At 34.9% G+C, this 24,568-nt stretch overlaps 1 protein-coding gene across 1 annotated transcript in view; it reads left to right on the plus strand.

Annotated features, from left to right (window-relative positions):
- shot (dystonin-like protein short stop) overlaps positions 1 to 24,568 on the plus strand; it is a 1,304,552-nt gene that overhangs the window by 895,198 nt on the left and 384,786 nt on the right. Inside the window, exons 63-64 of the mRNA XM_090402172.1 lie at positions 3,424 to 3,543; positions 10,778 to 11,104. Of these exons, the coding sequence (XP_090258298.1) occupies positions 3,424 to 3,543; positions 10,778 to 11,104 (447 nt within the window). The remainder of the gene's footprint in view (positions 1 to 3,423; positions 3,544 to 10,777; positions 11,105 to 24,568) is intronic.

Raw genomic sequence — 24,568 nt, forward strand, 5'->3', positions numbered from 1 at the left:
AATTGTAATGCACAGGCCAGAAGAGTTACAAATATTATATAAGAAAATTAAGTGGAAATACAATCCAAGAGAATGCTGCCATAAAAGAAAGAATGAATGGGGAAGAATAACTGTTGATTGTGGGTGGTACATGTAGAGAGTTGTAGAGACTGCTACTTCTTTGTTAAAAGTAATAAGTTTAATTTTTTAACGTTTCAACCTTCATATTAACGTGATCATCTGAAGTGCATGTGCAGACACACACAGAAACAACTAGCATTGCAATTCAAACAGTATGCTGAAGTGTCACTAATTTGGTCGACCTTTGCTATACTGATCTGACTTCCCACGTGGGAGGTGGAGAAACTACATCAAATAGTTTGAAAAAAGTGGGAAAGAAACAAATTAATATTAAACTTTAATGATATAGCTAATAGTGGTAGCCTAATCAGTATTAAAAAAAAAAAAAATGTGGTTTTGTTAATCACAAATTATGACTAAGATCATGGCGTCCTAGTACTACACCACCATTATTATCAGTAATTTAAATCTGCCCTCTAAATATTGCTTTTTCTGTACAGACATAAATTCAGAGAGTTTTCGCTAAGGTGAATTTCTTTCTTTCTTTCTTTTTTTTTTTTTTTTTTTAGTTTGATGCATTTAGGACTCAGTTTTTTTTTTCTCTATTTCTTTTTAAAAATGTCAGCCAAAAAAAAAAAAAAAAGTGTATCTTTAGCTTACTATAATGATTATAATACTTGTTTGTGAAATCATGAGTGGTATCAATCCTTTCATTGAACAACATATGATTTCATAACTTTGCATTTCAACCTACATATTAAGGTCATTACCTGGAATGAAACAACTTGCATTACAATTCAAAAAACAGTATGCCAAGTACCACTAATTTGGTCAACCATTACTATACCAGCCTAATGATCTGGTCCAACATTACTATACTGGCTTGACCTCTTGTAGTTTTTTTTTTCCCACCAGAGGTCAAGCCGGTATAGTAATGTTGGACCAGATCAGTTACTTTAGCATACTATTTGAATTGTGTGTCTGTTCCAAATGCTGATGACCTTAATATGTATATCAAATGTCAGAAAGTTAAAGTTGTTACTCTTAACATAGTAGTTGTCACCATACTTTTTACAGAATGAAAATACTAACCACCATGTAACATTAAAAGAAAGGGATGCAGCAGAAGAGATAGTCCAACTAATGAGTGGCAAATTTTACTTAAGCTCTCATCCTGGTGTATGCAACATGGTGCTCAGTGCTTTTCATAATAAAGTTAAAGTGACCAGTAATTTTCGAAAGCGATATGTTGTTGGTCCACTGTTATGCATTCTATTCATTAATGATATTAAGAATGATTTCATAAGAGTCGTGCAATTTGAGTATAAATGGAATGCTGAAATGAACATTAACATGTAAGGTAAAAAAAGTTATTTTGCCTCTTTATAAGACCTTAATACAACCTCACCTGAACTGTTGTGTACTGGTCCAAGATGCTGCAGATACTGTAGAGAGGATGCAAAGGAGAGTGTTAAAGATGATATTTGGACTGTAGAATGAGAATATGTGGACTGCAGATGCTAGCAAGAAGAGAGATGTTATGAATAGGCCTTCAAACTTCTGTAATGGACATATTGGATCTCAATAGATGAAATTTTTCATTTGGTGGAATTTGGGGAGAGGATGAGAGGACATCCTTGGATGTGGAGAATGAATGCATTCAAGAAAGCTGTGAGAGCTGAATTTTTCTCTCTTAGAGTAGTGTGTAGTTGAAATGGCTTGCATTTGGTGCTGGTGAGTGCAGGTAGTGTGAATGAATTCAAGAAAGGTGGTGGTAATTGTAATAATAGACTAAGTTTATGAATGTTCCATTCAGAAAAGGTGGAACATTCATAAACTTATGGACTTCTTAAACAATACCAGAATGATTCCATTAAACAAGAAAATCCCTCTTCAAAAATATCACTTCAAAACATGGAAAAAAAAAAGTGAAATTCTTATTTAATTTCATAGATGTCCGGATTCTTCATCCATAGGTGTGTTATCTTGGGAGATTTTGGAGAAAGTTATGATTAATGAGCTTGAATTCAAGTATAATACCATCTTCTGTAGATGGTAAAATTTTATAGAAATTAGGGAGAGATCATATATAGCATTAGGCAAGGATGATGGTAATGTTATTTGTGAGGGTTAGCATGCTCTTGTTTTAGTAATCTAATTGCCTTTTGTAATAGTCACAAGAGCACTTGATGAAAGAAAGCCATGTACTGCTTTTTTTACAAAGGCATTTGGCAGGGTGCCACATGATAATCTGATTAAATTACAGAATATGGGTTCAGATATCAGGTTAGACTTGGATTGGGATTGCCTGTCTCATAGATGTTAGGTAGGTTCCAAAAGTGTCTAGCCTGACATACAAAATTTGTACCAATTTTAAAATGCCATGCTTGACAGATGGCACCATCTATGGGGGAGCGTAGTGTACCAGTTTCAACTCTTCACCTGCATCATTCAGTTGGAGGCACTCGTTTGACTAACATGTGGTATGCTAAGTGACTGTAATCTCAAATATTAAGTACCATGCTGTAATAAAGTTTTCCATCAAAGAAGGGCTTTCTCCAAGTGCTGTCAAACAGCAATTGGGTGGTATTTATGTGGTAGCTTCTCCTTCATATTCCATCATGGAGGAATAAACAATTTTGCCTAGAAAAATAGAGCATCGAGTTTAATTCAGAATCTGTCATTGAGTCTCCAAGATTTGGGTGTTGTTTTCAAACTCATTTTTTTTCTTGAATAATATTTATGTATATGAGTCTACAGTTTTACCTCTGTCAGCTGCTCAATTTTGATTGTGTTGAAAACTTTTATATATGTTTTTCTGTTCAATAACATTTCATTTTGAGCAGGATAAAAATGAAATTTAAATGGTGATGACTTTGTTTTTCAGATTTTTTATATAATCTTGAAGATATTACTGCCAACAATAACACATTCAAGATGACACTTTCTTATAGCGCTGTCTAGCTAAGTCTTTTCTCCATATGAATTTGCACATCTTTATGTTAGAGTTTCTTTATGGCTAGTCCTCTGTTTTGTGAATATGAGATTTAAGTTATCAAACACTTTATAGTAAAATAGTAATGAATCATATTGCTGAAATTATAGCTCTTGTCTTCAGTCATTTCTATGTTTGTATCAAGATTTTGTGGAAGTAATGTTCCAAAAATAGTTCCATTTTCTTTAAAAATTCTATATTGTAACAAATCATTAGGAGGTTTTTATTATGCCTTTTCATAAGGCTTATATTCCTGGGAGTCCTTGACTCCCTGGAGATGCCTGAGAAAATAATAATAATTAAGCTGTCATATGTAATGATTGTATGTATTATTGTTGCAGACTGTGTAATTTTTTTCTCTCTTCTAGGTAACAGGAGATATAGATGATCTTCTAGATTGGTTTCATGATGCTGAAAAGCAAATTTTGGATGCTGATCCACCTTCTCCAGATCCTGCTACATTAATAGGTCTTTTGAAAGAACAGAAAGTTAGTAACTGTAGTACTATTTCACCTATATTTTTAGATTCCATATTATATATTAGAACATAAAATTTTATTATAAAATTAATTCTTTGATTGTCTTCTGATTATCTGTAGTTTGAAAAGATAAATAATTACAAAAAAAAAGTGTGTTTTTCTATCAGTAATTAACTGTGATAAACAACAAATGATGGAGCTAATTTGGATATATAATCATAGCAAGTGAATAAAACGAAAAAAAAAAATCCTATGTTTATCTTTTATTCATATTTTCTAAAGATGTACTGATAAAGAAAAAAAAAAGTCAGTTATGCATTTTATCAGTTTGTCCTTGTTCTTAACTGTTTATTCAGTTAAAAAGATGAGCACTATATCAATGTGTAGGTCATGCTTCACAAGCATGAAAGAAAGGATTATGCTTCACAGCTTTGCTTCTGCTTTTAGAAGACCTTCAGAAAATATTGCAATCTGGTGATTTGGATAACTTTGCTTCTCTTTTTTTTTTTTTTTTTCAGGAGTATAATTCAAAATTATAATCCAAAATTATAATTGCTTAATCCTAGAATGCTGATTATTGTCTCTTTACTATCCTTAACCCTTTAACAAGAGTGTTTTCGAATGCTGTACAATTTCCTGAGCAGTGATTCCCCCCCCCCCCATACCTTCACATTGGCCCAGAGAAAGACCATGTACTATTTGAATGACAGATTTTTATTAATTGCAGTTTTCTTTTCACCCATTGTAAATGATAAAATACATAGTTAAAGTGTTTTATTTATTTATTTATTTATTATTGTTATTATAATTTTTTTGACACAAGATGAAAACCATTAATGCTGCAAGAGTGAATGAAAACAGAAGTTTCAGTTATGTATTAAGTTGCAAAACAGAATTTTAGTTTGTTGTTATTAATATTATAGAGAATGATTTCAGAGGAATACTCTTTTATTTGCTGATGATACAAATTGGGAACTACAGTAGTTAATAAAGGTGATATATAGTAGTAATCTTGCAATGTAATTTAAATAGAATAACAGTATGGGTTAAAGATAATGGATGCTAGTTAAAATGTTGCAGATTGTAAGGTTGTTTATTTATTTATTTTTTATGTTAAGCCCATACAAGAGAGATTGATTAATCAACCCATAGTACATTAGTACCATGCATGGGTAGTAGTTTGGGAAATGAGAAAGCTGTGTACATTTGATTTAAAAGCCTGTATAATGTATTCTTTGGGAACCCATAAGGAGGACTGTTCCACAATACAGCAAGTAGCATGGATGAAGGAGGAGGAAGAAGAGAAGTTTGTTCTGTGGGTTTTGAGTTGTACTGTGAAGGGATGTTGGGTGGCAGTTGCACATGTTCTAACAAATTTAGTACAGAGTGGAGGAAATATTGATGCTGTTTCATATGAACATTTGTCATGGAAATATTTATAGGACACACATATGGCAAAAACCAAATACTTATGTTGAAAGTGGGTGGAGTGAGTTGGTAAGAGATGGGTTATTGATCAATCTGATTTCTCTCTTCTGTATTGAGTGAAGTGTTTTTAGAGAGCTCTTAGGAACTTAACCCCAAATGTGAGAGATGAAATAGTCTTGAGCAAAAGAGAAATCTTTTTTTTTTGGAAACTGAGGAGGCAGTGGTTGTGATCTGCCAGAAGAAGCTTAATGTCAGGGTGATTCCAAGAAGAGAAATATCATTTTGTCTGGATATTTGAGCGTTTGATGTACCTAAGCTCCTAACATCTGTAAAAGCAGAGTATCTCAACTGCTCTGTTAGATTGTACATCCCTAATCTGTAGATGCTTGAAATTTCAGAAATATGGACACATCCAAACTGCTTATCAGGGATTTACCACCTGTGTCCAATGTGGTAGTAAAGAGCATGATAACAAACCTTGCTCTGTAAACAAAGTCAAATGTGTCAACTGTCAGTGAGAGTATTCTGCTTGCTCCTATACATAACAGAACCAAAAATGGAAGAATGGAAAGGAAATTAAAAATAAATAAATGAATAAAACAGAACAAAATATATCAGGATGCAAAAAGGAAGTTATCTACCACAACACCTGTCCTGAGATCCTCTTATGCTGAGAAGTTTATAGTTAAGAAAATATCAGTGACAATGCAGACTCATTATGTCTATTCCAACATATGATAATTTTATCATACCAAACTGTATGATCGAGAGTTCTTCTCTGTTGACGTCATGACCACATGACTTACGGTCTCACTCTAGAAACTAGAAAAATGATTCCATTTGATCAGAATCTACTTGTAAAAAAAAATTATGGCAAGTATATCACTTAAAGAGAGCCCACCAGACATTCCCTCCTCTACAGAAACAATGAACGTTCAGTATCTATTGAAAGTAAATTAAACTTAAAGAAATAAACCTGACACATCATATGATGTGTTGAACATTTTTCCAGACGAAGAGATGGACACCAGCCATCCATGCTTCTTAAAATCAAAATAAATAAACCTGACAAAGGTAGTCCCTCAACCTCTCAGAAATTGGACAAATCTACAAGCCAAAACAATAGGATTATTGTTGTAGTGGAACTGTCATGTGTTTTACCACAACATTGATGAAATCAAGATTCTGCTCTAGAAACACAACCCGTTCTGTTTATGTTTGCAGGTAACATGTTTTAAATCCTGTGAGGATCATTCCTTAAAGCATTGTTCGTAATGTCTGAAGTGGAGCTGGTCCTGTCTCTTGCTGGAGAACACATAGTGGCGTAGCCATCCTAGTGGGCAATCATACTCTTTTCCATCATGTCCAACTTAATGCTGCTCTGGAAGGTGATTCATTTATCCATGGGATTCTTATTACAGTATGTTCAATAAATTTACCACCTAGTTATGAGTTAAATGGAATGGAATTTGATAACTTATATTGCAATTAGACAATTACAATATTCCAACAGAACTACTTAAAAAAGGGGAAGAACCTATTGTTAGTGCACTCCACAAAATTTACCAGCAGGTGTGGAATACTGAGATCTGGCCAAAAGACTGGCACACAGTTATCTTTATTCCCATTCCAAAAAAAAAAAGAAACTGCAAAAAGTGCAATTATTTTAGGACATAAAGTTAGCCTTATCAGCCACTTGGATATCTTACTCTCACGTATTAAAGCAAAAATGGAATTCAAATTTTTCAGACTTCCAGCCTGGATTTAGAAAGAACAAGAGTACAATTGACCTTATATTTACACTCCATATCACTGGAGAAAAATATGTAAAACATTATAAAGCAATGTGCCATAATTTTATTGACCTACAGAAACCTTTGATTCTATTTGCCATGTTGTCCTTTAGAAAATTCTGCAACATTATGAAATAAACCACAAAATAATACAACTGATTGAATTTCTGTACTCCTTCTGAAACAATGGTTGTAATCAAGGAAATTATATCACTCCGTTTCCAATGGAGCGTGGAGTGAGACAGGGGTGCAAGTTGTCACGATATTATTTAACTGCTAGTCAAATATGTTGTAAATAAAGCCCTAGAGAACTGTGATATTTGAGTGATGGTAGGAGGGAGAAGAATAAACCATCTAAAGTTTGCTGATGATATTGATCTTCTGGCAGAAAACAAATCAAATCTATTGGAAATCACCACAAAATTAGCTTATACTCTTAAAAAATATGGCTTAATCATAAGTACCCCAAAATCAAAAACGATGAATATCTGTAGCAAAAACTGAAAAAATTCTACTTGAGGATACGCCCATAGAAGAAGCTGATCAGCTTAAAATACCTAGGCAGTATTTTTAGTAAAGATGGCAGATCAAGACAGATATTAGAACAAAAAATTGCATAAGCAACAACAGCACTCCAAAAACTAAAACCCCTATGGACAGATAGCGAGCTTACAATTACAAACAAATTACTCCTGACATACTAGTTAATTCAGTCCTTCTATATATAGAAATGAAACTTGGACCCTCCTAAACAAATATGAAGAGAGGTTATTGGTATTTGAAATTATGTGCAATAGACGACTCCTAAAGATAACATGCACTGATCACATCACAAATTTTGAAGTAAGACAAAAAATCAGTTCTTTCGCCATTCCAAGAGATGACATCATAACTAAGATTCAAAGGAAACAATTTATGTGGCTTGGTCATATCAGCAGATAAAATGGTCTACCAATGCAATTTCTTGCAGGACTTATTCCAGAAACTGGAAAAAGAGACAGAACTAGAATAAACTGGATAGACAATATATAAAGTTGGACCAGTTCTTCACTTACAGATCCAAAAGTAAAGTGTTAATCAAGAATTGAGTGGAAGATTTTTTTCTCTAAGGAACATTTCCTAATATCTAATCTATGGTCTTTGTGGATTATGGGATGATGATGATGATGATATTGCAATTGCCTCCTCCCATACTTCTCATGGGGTTGATTTTAATGCACAGAACACTGTGTGGTAATGCCAACACAAATGGCTGAAGCCACATCATTGAGCAAATGCTCAACATCATTACCTTTTCCTTTTTAATAATGGAGTCGATACCTTCTTCCATGTGTCTTTCTACTTATATCCTGCAATAGATCATACAGTCTGTTTTCCCTGCCATTTTTCTACTGTTTATGTGAGATATTGAAAGAATCTGTACAGAGTCAGGCATGATGAAGTACTTTTTCCCACCTTGCAAGATTTAATGCTGAAGTAGTAGTCAGATAACTGTCTGTGAAGTTCGAATGTATTGTCCAGGTAGCAACAGCTGTAATTTCAAAAACATCACTTCGATTTCCACTTTGTCCAAAGCTTTGGTCGAATCCATAGTGCCAAGCAGCCAAAGAAAATCAAGACAGAACATATGGTATATTTTGGATATTCTGTATCACACGAAATCTAATAGTTTTTAAACGTGCTTGTGTAAAAGCATGTTATGTGAGCCATCAGAGGCAAAAAGGATCCTGGATCCAATTTACATCATTGATTAATCAAAGAACTAATGCAAAAATTTTATGGGATGAAATCTGGAAAATGAGAGGTAGATATAAAAAACATTTTTTTTTTTTTTTTTTGTTTCTGGACGATAATGAATGTGTTGTTGCAGATCCAAAACCTATTTCAAAGGTAGACACTTTGGAAGAAAATTTTGTTAGAATCTCAGCGTCACCTCATAGTCCTGATGACATCAATTATGAGATGATAAAACATCTTCTATGATCTCCTTCTCTTATACAGCAGAATACTTGCAGAGGAAGAGTTTCCAGATATTTGGCATAAGTCGATTGCTATTTCGATCCCAAAACAAAAGCAAACAATGATAAATCTACGATATATATCAACAATCTTTTCTCATATATATAATGTGGCTTTGATGGACATTCGTTCAGTGTTGGACACCTTGGTCTATTTACATATGTGTAAGAGATGCATTCCTAAAACAAGAATATCTGTTTTTTTCAGTGTTTTCTGATCTGAAAAAAGTTTGTGATACAGTCTGGAGATATGGCATATTAAAAGACCTTTGTAACCTATGTCTCATGCAGTACCTTCCTGTATTTATTTAAAACTTTCTGTTTAGCCATGTCTTCCAAGTTCAAGATATATGTGATGATGAGGATTTCACAGTTTACTGTCACCCTTGTAATATGAGGATAATCAAAAAAACAACTTCAGCAAGCAGTTGATCATGTTTATCTATGAGCTCTCTTCCAGAGCATCCTACTTGAACTGGTATCATTTCTCTACTTTTGGAGGCTCAGTGTCACACACATTAGGCTGCCATACCTCCCTTAGGTGTATGTTAAAAAGACTGTACTAGCTGTTGGCATGAATGTTGACAACATTACTTGCACCAAACATAAAAGAATTCCTCCATGGCAAGTTTCCATTCCATCCTGTATCTTATTGTGCCAACAGGAAGTCTCATACTCAATCATCTGTTTATTTGTAGTTGCTTTAATGCACAGAGAGCACCCCACTCCAGTTTCTTGGAAGTATACTTTGCATTAGGGGATACTGTGTCGATTGATGTTAATTTATCAGTCTCTATATACAAGTAGCCTAGTCATGAAGATACTTCATGTGCAGACTTCATTTGTTTACACTTGGATGAAGGATTAACTACCTAATCGGCCATTATGGATAAAATATGCATCCTCATATGCCTCATATCCATCATATATTTCAATGTAATATCAATGGTATTGTAATTTTAATATGCACTTCTAATCCATGATAACCTTGACTTCTATAGATGTCTGGCTGGTAGTGTGGTTAAACAAGAATATAATTTCTTGGCAAGTTTAATTTAGTGTCATTGTATATTATAGACAATGTGGAATGACAGATTTCAAACCAGTAGTAGTAATATAAATACTAAAATTGTGCACCTGCACAATTCATGAATTTTTAAAATATCTATACCATATTTTTTGGACAATAAGGTGCACCCCAAATCAATGAGATAATTTTTAGAAAAAATATATTATTATATTAAAATATTCACAAACCTTAAATGTCATTTATTATTACCATAACTTGTACCAGTGGCATTCAGTTCGTCTTCGCTCGTCTCAGCACTATCACTTATCTCGTTACTGTCACTTTTCGTATTATTGTCTGAATTATTGTTATCAATCTCTTCAAAAACAAAGTCATCTTCAGTACCATCCATCACATTACTTATGCGTTATTTTTTAGAAGACTTAATAATCATCTCGTCTGTTCAAAACTGCATATGCTCGCCCACTAACTGCTATTGATGCCAGGAAAGTTTTCATATGTAAATCAGGGATTCCTACAGCTAGACACATGTTTGGCTTGCATCAAAAATGTGGGAATCCAAGACTTGCCCAGTATCACCTATCTTCGGATAAGACACACCCCAATTCTAAGTCAATTTTTCTACATAAAAAAGGTGCGCCTTATGTTCTGAAAAATATAGTAATTTGTGTCATTATCACGAAGATTTATGCATCATATGAATTTTTTATATGAATTGTACATCAGTTTGTTTATATGATTAATTCTTGAGAATTACTTTTGTCATTTTATTTGATTTTCTGTAAAAATTATTCATTGTGACCAGATATCTTACCTGTATGAATATGTTTCTGGGGTAATAAAAATGACAAAATTATTAAATGCATAGCACTAAAAGACTAAATGCTATGCATTTAACAATTTTATAAGCTTTGTTTTCTGCATATTTTTGTTCTGAAAAGAAATGGGTCTAGTAATATCTTTTTGTTATGTAGGCACTGAATGAGGAAGTAAGTTCTCAGAGAGGACGTGCAAGAGATATATTAGCATCTGCCAAGAAACTAATGCGAGAGTCTTCTTCTGATGATCTTTCTTTGATTCGAGATAAAGCAGATGAACTTAAAGAGGTTACTGATGCAGTAACAGCATTGTGTAGTGAAAGGTTGGCTATTCTAGAACAAGCTTTACCTCTGGCTGAACACTTCTTTGAAACTCATAACGATCTGAGTCAGTGGTTGGATGAAGTGGAAATGGAAGCTGGACTTGTTGAAGCCCCTGCTTTAAATGCTAATCAGATCAAAAAACAACAAGACAAAAATAAGGTGATGATTATTATGTGCATTTATTTATTTCATAACTTATATTTTTGAATAATCTAGCTGAAAATGACACAGAAAATTGCAATGTTAACTCCATTATTGTTAATATACACTTTATTATTACTAAATAGTTTAGGGAAATAACAACGTTGACTAGGATATACATTAAAATAACTTTTTAATACAAATCCAATATTTCGGCAATGGCATGTTGCCATTTTCAACAGGAACTTGTGAGCAAGACACGTGCACGCAGCAGGCATGGCAAACAATAAGTGAGGACGAAGCAGGAAGCTATTCTTTCTCCTAAAGTCCTACTGGTGCCCTCTAGTGGGCAATGTTGGTATTCTTGGGCGATTGGGCTGAGGTCTTCTGATGTAGGTTTCCCAATTTGAGGCAGTCTCGTGCAGCCAAATTTGTTGAGGTTTGGATTGTTTCTTAGGGCTGAGGCTGATTCCATGAAGAGCCTTTCGTACTTGTATTTACTGGTGCCCACTAGGGGGCACCAGTAGGACTTTAGGAGAAAGAATAGCTTCCTGCTTCGTCCTCACTTACTGTTTGCCATGCCTGCGTGCACATGTCTTGCTCACAAATTCCTGTTGAAAATGGCAACGTGACGTTGCCGAAATATTGGATTTGTATTAAAAAGTTATTTTAATGTATATTCTAGTCTACGTTGTTATTTCCCTAAACTATTTAGTAATAATGCATAACCAACGTCTAAGCCTTTCCACTAGAATAAACTTTATTAATCTCCCTTTCACTTTTTAAGATATAAAATGTGAGCAATTATGTTATGCACATAGTTATTTATAATCTGTGGTTGTATGTTTTTAATGATGATGATGATTACAAATTTAGCTTCACTATATTTGTCAGAGGGGATAGGAATGACTTTTCTTGCATGTTGGTTTTACTTGTGGGGCATGATGAATCATCTTATACTCTCTGATGCCTCAGTCAATAGGTTAGTGCTATGCATTGTGTGTATGTGTGTGTGTGTTTTCCATTAAAATCAAAAACATACAGAAAAGAAAAAAACACTTTGTTTCATAGTATATAAATGATTGTTATGAGAATTTATATATTTTGGTTACATTCAGTAACCAAACATTCGATGCTGCTCATATTAGTAATATGAGCAGCATCGAATAACATATAATACTATAGTGTAGAGAGCGAATTATTTGGGTGCTCATGGTGCATTTTATTTAATGTAGAAAAGAATAATTAGAAATGGAGTAATTCCTCAAAAATAATTAAGATGATTTAATATATGTGCGCCACAGTAAATTATTGTATTTGCAAGTGAATTATACATTAATGCATTTCTTAGACAAAACGTATATAAAATAATAATGAGAGGGAGAAAAAACGAGAGATTGGTTGCAGGAATTAAATAATAACAATATTAATAGTAATAGACAAACCATCTGCATATGCTTGCAGCTTACTGATTGATTATGGCAAGATGTAAATCCTTCTGATCATAGTGTTAGCATAAAAGAAATCAGTAACCCATTTTTGTTACTACTTTATTTTGTTTATTTATCTATATTATTTAAGTATTTCCAGTTTCTTTCCAATATATTCATCTACCTTGAAAACAATACTAGTTTTCCCTAAACTTTAAAATTCATATATTACTTTTATTTATCTTCATGTCTGAAATTAAACAAATAAGAAAAATTGTAATACAAAACAGACAATATTTAATTAAATGACTATACAAAAATAATTATTTACATAAAGAAAATTGTTAGAGAATACTCTTTCTCTCATCCAGTCACCTGCATGAAGCTTAAATTTAGGAATTAAAAAACATTAACAGTAAACAAAGAAAGCGAATTCTTTTTTCTAATCCTCTCTAAGGTTAAACAACTATATCCTTTCACTACAGTCAGTAAATCCAAACATTCCTTTAGTAATGCTCTCTAGGATTAAACAATTGTTGCATTTTAATACAATCAGTTCCAATAAAGAATCATCTCACTCTAGTTACAGAGTTAAGGAATATATCTTACCTTTGTACCTTGAGTAAAAATTGTGCTCAGGAATATTTACCTCACTTTAGATAATTAAACAAGAAGAGACTTTTGTCCTACAGTTCTCTAAACACAATCTTCATTTCATGTATTCAGTTCCTATTATTATTATTATCCAGGCCTCCATGGAGTCAAAAGACTCATCGTGGGAGGTCGTTTTTAGGAAACACAAAGTTTACCATACCATTCCTTGAACCCATAGACTGTTCCTGCTCTAACCACTCTCTCAGCCTCTCAACCACCTCTCAAAGTCCAAAAGTCTCGATCACATCACTTCTCCTTCTTCTATCCACCAAACTCTGCAGCCCACACCCCCTCAGTTGATCTTCATAACTGACATTGTACAGTCCTGAAACCATCTTTGTTATCTGCTTCTGTACCCTTTCCAGTTAATTTATCCCATTCAAATCCTGCGGACAAAACCCGAGAACAATAGTCTAAGTATGGTCTGAAGAGGTTCTTATACATCGGAATGGTAGCTGTTTTATCTCTGCAGGTCAACGTTCTTCTGAGTATTGCAGCAATCCTCATGGGGTACCTTCACCACTTTTGCAATATGCTCTCTGAATTTCAGTTTTCTATCATTCATCACCCCCAGATCTCTTGTCTCCCCTACTTCCTCCAGTACAGCTCCTCCAGTGGAGTATGCAGCCTCACATCGACGGATCCCAAACTTCAAGACTTTACATTTTGCTGCATTAAACCAATAATCCCATTCATTTGCCCATCTGTCTAGTTTATTCAAATCCTCTTGCAGGGCTGCCACATCTGCACCATTACTGATAACCCTTTCCAGCTTCACATCTGCAAACAACTGAATATCCCCTTGCAATCCATTGACAATGTCATTGATATAAAGGTTGAACAATACAGGGGCCCAGTACTGAGCCCCGTGGAACACCACGTAATCTTCTGCCTCCTTGATATTGACAAACCCGACATCTAAATCCATGTGCTGCAACTTAAATATCAGCTTATCAAGTGGCACCCTGTCAAACACCTTTGCAAAATCTAAAAATATGGCAGTGTATGCCTTTCCCCTCATCAACTGCTCTTGTCACTTTATTATAAAAGGCAATCATGTTACTAAAGCAAGAGCGCCCCTTAAAAAATCCATGTTGATTCTCACGAATAACATTACCCTCATCTCCCCAATGCTGTATATAGTCCCTCACTAATTTCTCCAAGACCTTAGCAACTACTGATGACACACACAAACTGGCCTATAATTAGACACTTCCAGTCTACTACCACCCTTGTGCAGTGGCACTATCTTACCTTCCTTCCAATCCTTGGGTACCTTTCCCACAGCCAGACTTTTATTGAAGAGCCAGGTCAACAGAGCTGTCAGTTCTTTATCACATTCTCTCAAAACCCGTGGTGAAATACCATCCAGTCCCACAGCTTTACTGGCATTCATGTACTCAGTATTTGGAACACACTTTCCTCTTGTACCTCTAAACCTTGAACCTGCCCCATCTCTCTATATTAAAACCTTTTTCTCCAGGATGAAATACTCCAATAAAGTGCTCATTGAACAACTCCACTATGTCCTCTGCATCAGTCACTTTATTCCCATTTTTATCCCGCAATGTCATTCTTCCACAATCATTTCTCTTCCTACTGTCCACATAGCTAAAAATTCCTTAGGATTTTCTTTGGATTTTAGTGATAATCTCTTCTCATATTCCAGTTTTGCATTCGTCACCATACTGGTCACTCTCCTGGCCTATGTCTTATATGCTTCGTGTATCTGCTCTCCGCCTCTCTTCTTATATCTCTTCCATAATCTCTTTTTCACCTGCTTCCTGTTTGATATTGTTTGTTAATCACTTTACACCAAATCGTGTTGGCTTCTTCACTCGTGGAAAACAGCTTACTATTGCTGTTAACAAATATCTTTTCACAATTTCCCAAGCTATCCTTAACTAAATAACAGTTTTCTTCTTGTCTTCAGTATTCTGTAATACACAACTACTCAAAAGAAACATACAAATTTCTGCTAGAGGTAAAATGTTCCATCTTCATATATCTGTACTATTATTGCTTACAACAAAAACTATATTCATGGTCTTCCTCTAGATTATCTTCTGGTGGCCAAACACCATTTGAAAGAAATGAATACTTTCAGATAAATACGTTGGTCTCTGAATATGTTCCTATAACCCATTTTTTGCAAAAACTTCACAAAAATTTCTATCAACATGGCTACATGCAACCACATGTTACCCAGCAATAAGAAAACAATATTCAAGACCTTCTGGTGACACACCAATTAAAAGAAGTATCTGCTTTCAGAGGTCTCCGAATACATTCCTGTAGTTATTTCTCCCTTCAACTGTGAGTGCCTATAACCACACATTATGAAGTCATGAATTTCCTTTCCTTCATGCTTACATGGTGATCAGAATACATCTTAGAAATTATGGAAATAACTACCATATTAGAGTAAAACTTCAGTCTAATATAAACAAAATAATCACACAACATTTCAACCTTCACATTAAGGTCTTCAGCTGGAATATACACATATACAAAGAAACAAGCTGCACTACAATCTACATGGTATGCTAAAGTTACTGGTCAATGGGCAAAACTATTGGCCTGACCTCTGGTGAAAAAAAAAATCTTACTACATCAAAGCTAGAGTCCTGTTGTTGTTGTTATTATTATATATTAGGTTACAAAAGTAAATTAAGCTAGAAAGCAACATTCAAGGAGTTGGTTGGTCGGTCATTCCCCCTCCTATATAAAGACCACACAACACTTCATAAACAAATTAAAAACATAACACTCAGCAAAGATGATTTATTAGTCAAGTTTGACGTTTCTGCCTTTTTCACAAATGTCCCAATCAGTGACACAATTCTTCTTTTACAGAACATATTTCTACCTGATATTACAGCTCTCTTTGCTCACATACTACGTTCCAGTTACTTCATATGGCAAAATAATTTTTACCAAAAAAAAAGGTATGGCCATGGGCTCACCACTATCCCCCCCCCCCCAAAAAAAAAATTGCATAACTTTTATATGGAAGCTTTTGAATAATGTGCTCTAGATTCCTTTACTTTAAAACCTACAGTCTGGCTTAGATATGTGGACGATGCATTCCTTATCTGGCCATATAGCCACCAAACATTAAACATGTTTTCTTAGCCACCTGAACAAACAACATGAGCGCAAACAATTTATTATTGAAATTGAAAATCAGAACTCTCTTCCTTTCCTGGATACACTGGTCACACATCATTCCTCAGGCAGTCTATCCTTCAATTTTTTACTAGAAGCCTACATCTACTGGCCAATATATACATGCTAACTCATATCACCACCTTTGCAAAAACTTGGAGTCATTAACACCCTCAAAAACAGAGCTATAACAATTTACTCTGATGAACAAGCTCTTAAACAAGAATTCCAAATTATTAGCAAGACATTTATAAATAATGGCTATAGCAAAAATGTTATTAACCCTCCAACTGGCCATGATTCTGTAACACCTGTTGAATAACATGGATAAGAAGTGCAATTTGGTCTCACTATTTAAAATTCTCCAGTTAAAAACTCCAGTTAAAATTCATAAAACTTCATCAAAAAATAATATAGATTACAATAAAAGCATGGGTATCCCATACATTAAAGGGTTATCAGAAAAAAATAATAGAATTCTACACCATTATAATCTTAATGCCACTTTTAAACCACCTATAAAATTAAAAAAACATATTCAACTCCTCCAAGGATCCTCTCTCCCATTGGCTCACCATGGAGTTTATTGTATCTATTGCACCTGTAACTTACCTTATATTGGAGAAACTAAGTGTACAATCCTTATCAGTAAAAAAAGAACGCAAACGACACATTAAATTTAACAATTTTGGTGAAGCGGGCCTCTCAGATCATGCTTTTAACACGCTACACCAAATTGATTGGAAAAGTACTTGTTCTTTACATCATACAAAAACCTGGTATTGAACAAAAATTTAAAGAAGCCTGTGAAATTTTGATTAACCATCCTAATCTTAACAATAATGGGCATAAAAATCACAAGAATTTGGATGGCATGCATTCAGCCCACTTAGTTCTTCAAGTTTTTCAGCAAACCCTGACTTTAGGACTCTAAGCAAGTTTTCAGCATTTATTGGCCACCTTCCATACTGGTTGGTTTTAATTTATATGTTTACTTATATGGGTAACTTTTTTGTGTGAACATGTTACTCTCTAGCTTAATTTAATTTTGTAACCTAATAATAATAATAATAACAACAACAGGACTGTAGCTTTGATGTAGTAAGGTTTTTTTTTTTCACCAGACGCCAGGCCAGTAGTTTTAACGGTTGCCAGTAACTGTAGCATACCATGTAGATTGTAGTTCAGCTTGTTTCTTTGTATATATATGTATACTTCAGATGATGACCTTAATGTGAAGATCAAAACATCGAGTGATTATTTCGGTTTATTTTAAACTGAAGTTTTATTCTAACACGGTAGTCATTTTTATAATTTCTAAGATGTAGCAATGAATTTCTTCCTGTTCCAACTCTTTTTCTTCTCTGCATATGTGCATGCCAGCTTCAAACTCACTGGTATTGGCTAATATACAGCACATTACTTGGAACTAAATATATTGCTGACACCATGCGTTTGTTTCTGCTTCCATTACATAACATTGCCAATGTTAGCCAAGTTTTACAACACAAGCTAAAGCTGCAATCCAGTTTAACAAGATGAATTACACAACATTTATTCTCTTTGTGGAGACAAAGACAAGTAAAATTAAAATATATTACACATATTAAATATATTACAGTAGATGGAGGGGGGGTGGCATTATTGAGTTTAATGAAACTTTATTTCTTTCAAATTCTTTTCATTAAGACTCCTTAATGCATAGTCACCTAATAATAAAAATGTGGTATATCTGAATGAGTTATCAGATATTCCACGATAGTGTATAGAAATGCATTGTTTTTGCTTGACAATTTATATTATAACTGTTAATTTCATCTCTCATGAAGTGACATATCCTATTCTCATCCTTGTATTGTATGTGGCAATGATCTTCATTTCTGTGCATGATTTCTGGGGGAAGAAATATTAAGTTTCATTAAACCTTATTTCTTTCAAATTCTTTTCATTAAGACTCCTTAATGCACAGTCACCAAACAAACAAAAAAAAAATTGTGGTGTATCTGAATGAATTATCAGATACCCCCACAATAGTGTATAGAAATGTATTGTTTTATCTTGGCAATTCATATTATAACCGTTAATTTCATCTCTTATGAATGACATATCCTATTCTCATCCTTGTATTGTCTGTGGCAATAATCTTCATTTCTGTGCATAATTTCTGATGGTTGATAATTTGCTTAGTCTTTTGATTCAAATATTTTCACTGAGTGAATCATGAAAACATTCCAGTCAGTGTGGAAGTATTCCCAGTTCATTCAGATTATCATCTTTTATATAAACCATGGTTCTCAGAGTAGCTGCAGTTCTATTCTAGAGAATTATCAAGCATATTAATTTGCTTTCATTTACAGTAGTTATGAACTTTCTATAAATTTCATAATTGTTGCAATCATGATTGTGTTTATAAATTATGATTGCAATCATAAATTGTATTTATATGTTTAGGTGTTGATAGTTATGCATAATAATATTTCATGGTATAAACAACACCAGAGCAACAAAATAAATAAATAATTTATTTAGTTACTAATATTTCACTGAATTTCAAAAACCTGCATCCTCTGAGCTCAAATTACAACTGTAGTAAAATAGATACCACTTCATTAGAATGTTTCTGAAACTATTCAGATTATAACTGAAAATGAACTTCAAGATACTCTAAAAGCCAAATAAAAATGAAGTTAATTTAGGGAAGTTGTTATATGTGGTCTTAGAATGACTGTCTTACAGATCTTAAACAGATGAATGCAGCCATACTTATTGGAGTTGGGGGAAGTTTTTCATAGCTGCTGATAATGATGATTCTATAAATACTCTCGGACCTATAGTGTCTTCTCTACAGCACAGTTTTTCTTTTGTTTTATCCTAGGGAAAAGAGTACTCAGAGCACGATCTGCCAATCCTCACTTGCCATACTTTTTTTTTTATGCCATCAGATTGTCAGCATATCCAAATATGACTTTGGAAAGACTATAAGTTAGATAGCTTGCTTCATATCAAAATGAAAGTCATACTCCCAGTCCCTTCTCTTGTCAGAACAGTTGCTTATAACTTTAGTGCAGCTCTTTCTTCTAGCTCTTTTGTACTCAGTTCTGTTGCATTATTATCTGTAGAAAAAGTTTGACTACTGGTTCTTGACTTTTCAACACTTACTTTTCTTACAATTCTTTCATTACTGAAATCAGTAAGCATGCTGCTTCCATTTTAACCTCAGTGTTAATTCTGCTTTGGATTTCTCATCAGAGAGAGAGAGAGAATAGAAGAATCTTGTGTCTGGTTTACCAAGAAGTAAAGTATCCTGGTCCTGTTGACATTTCATGTTGGATATAGGCTAATTGCCAAACTGAGATAATTAACATTAAAAATGAGACAGGCAGTGGAATAAAAGAGGAGGAGGAGTTTCAAGTTCAGTGTGTTCAGAACTGAAAACATATGCTGGGCAGCTGCTGCTCTTTGTACCCTGTAGAATAGAGTCTGTAAGGACGGGATCATCTAGGAGCTGAATTGCTCTCCAGTGGACAGCATCTTGAAATTTTTGACAAAGAAGAAATCTGGTAATTCACCAAGCAAGAGCAGCTGTGATTTTCTAATATATATAAGGTGTTATTAATTAACTATATATTAAGTGATATGAACTTGAAATAATTGGCAAAGGAATGTGTTTCTTGTGAAACACATTCCTTTTGTACTCAATTAAATATGTAGATTGTGTCAATTTTAATTAATTCATTTTCTGTAAAAGAGGATTCAACTTAAGAAGATATTAAAAACAGTTTCAAGTCATCTATGAATATAGGCAGGTGCTTGTGACAGAATGTCTTTATTAATATGAATGATCCATTTCATGAATAAATTTTGTCCTTATGGGAATGAGAGAAGAGGAGAGAATAAGAACAATAGTAGAGGAGAGGGAATTGGAGAGAATTATGGAAATGATAGAAGAAGAGAGAATAGGAACAGTACAAGAGAGGGAATGAGAGAGGGTTATTGGAGTGATAGAAGAGGAGAGAATGGGAACAGTAGAAGAGAGGGAATGAGAGAGAGTTGTATGAATGATAGAAGAGGTGAGAATAAGATAAGTGGAAGAGAGGGAATGAGTGTCAGATATAGGAATGATAGAAGAGGAAAGAATGGAAACAGCGAGAGAGGGAATGAGAGGAATGCAAGGGAGCACAGGGATTAGGTATAGAGTGATGTCAGGAAGGCAGGTAAGTAGGGGAGCACAGAGAGAAACTGTTACAGGAGAGAGAGCGTGAGGGATGCATGTGAACAATCGAGGAATAATAGGGTGGTAAGAGGCATAATGTATGGGGGACTCAATGATCCGTGGTGTTCAAGATAGGATGCGTGAGGAGTGTTTGCCAGGAGGAACGATAGAAAGTGTGGCTATGGCAGTTAAGAGAGGTGAAATGGTGGATGAGATGATTGTGATGGTGGGAACAAATCACTTGAGTGGTGGTGTAAATAGGGCGGTGAGAGATATGAGATTCTTGCTTGAGGTTGTATGAAAGAAGGCACATAGAGGAAAGATAGTGTGTGTGTGTGTGTGTGTGTGTGTGTGTGTGTGTGTGTGTGTGTGTGTGTGTGTGTGTGTGTGTGTGTGTGTGTGTTGCCTAGGTATGATAGTGATGAGCTGAGCAGAAGAGCGGTGATATTGAATGGCATAATAGCAAGAATGTGTCAGAAGAGAGGATTGGAATATGTGTATGCTTGGAGTGTATTTGAGAGCAGAGAGTAATTGTATGCAAGAGACCACTTGCATTTGAATGAGGAAGGACGTAGGCATCTGGAGAGATTGCTGTTCAGAACGAGTCAGTGTGTCCCAGTGTGGATGGTAGCAGGGGTGGCCTCTTGTGGGAATGGGTACTTGGGAGAAGGGGGACACTGAGCCCAGTGGAGTCTAGAGGGGATAATGCTGGGTATAGAAACAATGGCATTTTTATGCTATATACTAATGTTAGGAGTATTCGGAATAGGGTGAGGAATTGGTGGCACTGATAGCATCAGCCTGGCCAAAGATTATTGGGATCACTGAGACATGGTTGACAGAAGAGGATATAATAATAGGAATAGAAGTTGCTGGGTATGGCATTTTTTGGCAGGATAGGAAGGGAAAGCATGGTGGTGGAGTACTGCTTATAAGTCACGGTCTATGTCCTCTAAGACTGGAGGCTTTGGAAAGCTTTGACACTAATGATTTTGAAAGCATACGGTGTAAGGTGGAGGTGGGCAAGACAGGATATTTAGTGGGGTGTTGCTACAGACCAAGGAGTACAGAGGGTGGGGACCAGGAGATGTGGAGACAGTTGAGTGTGGCAAGTGCAAAAGAATGATTGTTATGGGAGATTTTAACTCCAGCAGTATAAATTGGGGAGAAGAAGATGCATGTAGCAATAAGGGAATAGAATTTTTAGAATTCTTGAGGGACAAATGTCTTAGGCAACAGGTAACAGAGGGAACAAGAGGTTCAAGAGTTTTGGATTTGGTTATAGCATCAGAAGAGTTGATAATAACTGAGATGACATCTCTCCCACCAGTTGGAGAGAGTGACCATATGGTTTTGACTTGGAAAATTAATAGACATGCAGGAGTATCAAAGAGATGGAACGTATGTGGAATTATAAAGCAGGTGATTATAATAGTCTTAGATATCAACTTGGGGAAGTTTCTTGTTCAATATTCAGTTTCGATATTCAGTTGTTTGCGGATGATGCAAAGCTGGGAAGGTTTATTAGTAATAGCGCAGATATTGTAGCCCTGCAAGAGGATTTGAATAAGCTTGATAGGTGGGCAGATGAATGGTGGGTGTCAGTTTAATGCAGCAAAATCTTGAGGTTTGGGACACATCGATGGGACACTGCATACTCTATGGGAGGAGTTAAACTGGAGGAAATAAGGGAGACAAGAGATCTGGGGTTGATGATTGATAGAAACCTGAAATTTAGGAGAGATATTGCAAAGGTAGTGAAGGTAACACAGAGGATTGCTGCAATAATGAGAAGGACACTGACCTGCAAAGATAAAATGGTTATCATTCTGTTGTATAAGACCAGACCGCACTTAGACTATTGTTCTCAGATCTGGTCCCCAGGAATTTGAAGGGGATAAATTAACTGTGGAAAATAGTACAAAGGCAGATAACAAAGATGGTGTCAGGACTGTACAATTTTAGTTATGAGGATCGGCTGAGGGAGTGTGGACTGCAGAGTTTGGTGAATAAAAGAAGAGGTGATATGATTGAGACTTTTAAACTATTGAGAGATGGTTACAGGGTTGACACTGGGGAGTTCTTTCGCTTGGTCGAACAGTGGGAAGGAGTCATGACAAGGGACCATCCCTGGAAGTTATGAAAGGAAACTGTGAAAAAGAGGGTGAGGAGTGGTTTCTTTGTATGGAGAATGGTTGAACCATGGAATGCATTGCCTGATAGAGTGGTGAAAGTGAGAATGGTCAATGCGTTTAAGGAGTGGTATGATAGACTTTGTGTTTCCTAGAAAGGACCTCCCTCGATGAGTCTTTTGACTCCATGGAGGCCTGAATAATAATAATAATAATTTTTACTTATTTTTTTTGTAATAGTAGATTTATATATGGCCATAAGTACTGATCTGAAAATGAGATGTATCTAAATATTCTCATTAATTATCATTTTTTTTAAATAAACCACATATATTATAATTAATAATAAAAAAAATTCTGAGTTTTCTAATTTTATTTATTCTACAAATTCACCGTTTTACTGCACCCTGTAACTACCCCCCCCCTCTCCACACACACACTCACAAGTTGCTTGCATGTTTATATTGTTCATGCTAGCTAATCCCCAGTAAATATGTTTGCATTTTATTCTAATTATAATAATCTAAAAAAAATAAATAAATTATATTCCTCATTCTCTGCCTTTGCAATATGTTTGTAGATGTTGAACATTTTTCCACTTGAATAAATTTAGTTTAATCCTGAAAAAAAGAGAGTCAAAAGGCTTCACTTCAGCGATGCAATATTATTCAAATTAAGTGGATATTGAATCCAACATTATTCGTCACGAAACTCGTAGTTTCTCCATTTGGCTTTGAAATAATGTTGGATTCAATGTCCACTTAATTTGAATAATATTGCATTGCTGAAGTGAAGCCTTTTGACTCTCTTTTTTTCAGTAATTCTTGGTGCCTTTTGTGATGTGACATGTTTTTTGGCAACTTGTATGGTAAAGTGTAAGTTCTGATCACTTCAACCTGAGTATTTACATCTGGATCTGGCTCCCACTGACGAGACCTCAACAACGGTCGAAACTGGTCTGGGTAATGACCCCCCCCCCTTTTCCCCATAATGTATAACATCATACATCTCTGCCAGGAGATATGTTTTACATTATGGCAAATACTAAGGATAGTGATCAGAACTTACTCCACCTTTCCTACGAGTTTCCCCTGTCATGAAAGGTTTGCTTACGCTTGGATCTTCCGAAACTTTTATAGTTTCTATATTTGGCATGAAACTCTTGTAAGTTCTCCATTCAGCTTTGAAATAATGTTGGAGTCAATATCCACTTAATTTGAATTAGTTTAATCCTTTATCCAAGTGTAAGCAAACAAAGTTTGCACCTGAAGTATCTTCAGGACTGGGGCAATTCATGGTAAAGGTGGACCAAGCTCTCATCACTACTTGTCTTAGTATCTCCCATAATGCAAAGCACGTGTCCATGCAGACAGGTATAATGCTATGCATTAAGGGAAGGGGCCAAGAAATTATTTTCTTGGTTTCATCCTTCATCCAAGTGTAAGCAAACAAAGTTTGCACATGAAGTAACTTAATGAATGACTTTATGATGTGAAGTCATTAGCCTTTGTATAGAAGTTGCCCTGTCATGAAGTTACTTCATGCACAAACTTTGTGTGCTAACACTTGGATAAAGGATGAAACCAAGAATATAATTTCTTGTCATCTTTAATTTATAATATACCCAAGGAGATAAACTTCCAACTTCTGTCTCTAATCTGGAGTATTTTAATAATAAGGTGCATCCCCTTTTGGCTATTTGTATATGGAAATATGACTTCTATACATTACTTCAACCTTGGTATCACTTCTGGGTCTGGCTCCCACTGATGAGACCTCAAAGGTCAAAACTGGTCTGGGTAGTGACCCATTTCATTATGCATAGCATTTTCCACATCTGTAAGGGTGTGTACTTTGCATTATGGGATACTAAGGCAATTGATGT

This window comes from Typopeltis vanoorti, chromosome 12 (assembly GCF_054136105.1).
Source record: "Typopeltis vanoorti isolate ZY-2024b chromosome 12, IOZ_Tvanoo_1.0, whole genome shotgun sequence".
NCBI classification, from domain to species: Eukaryota; Metazoa; Arthropoda; class Arachnida; order Uropygi; family Thelyphonidae; genus Typopeltis; species Typopeltis vanoorti.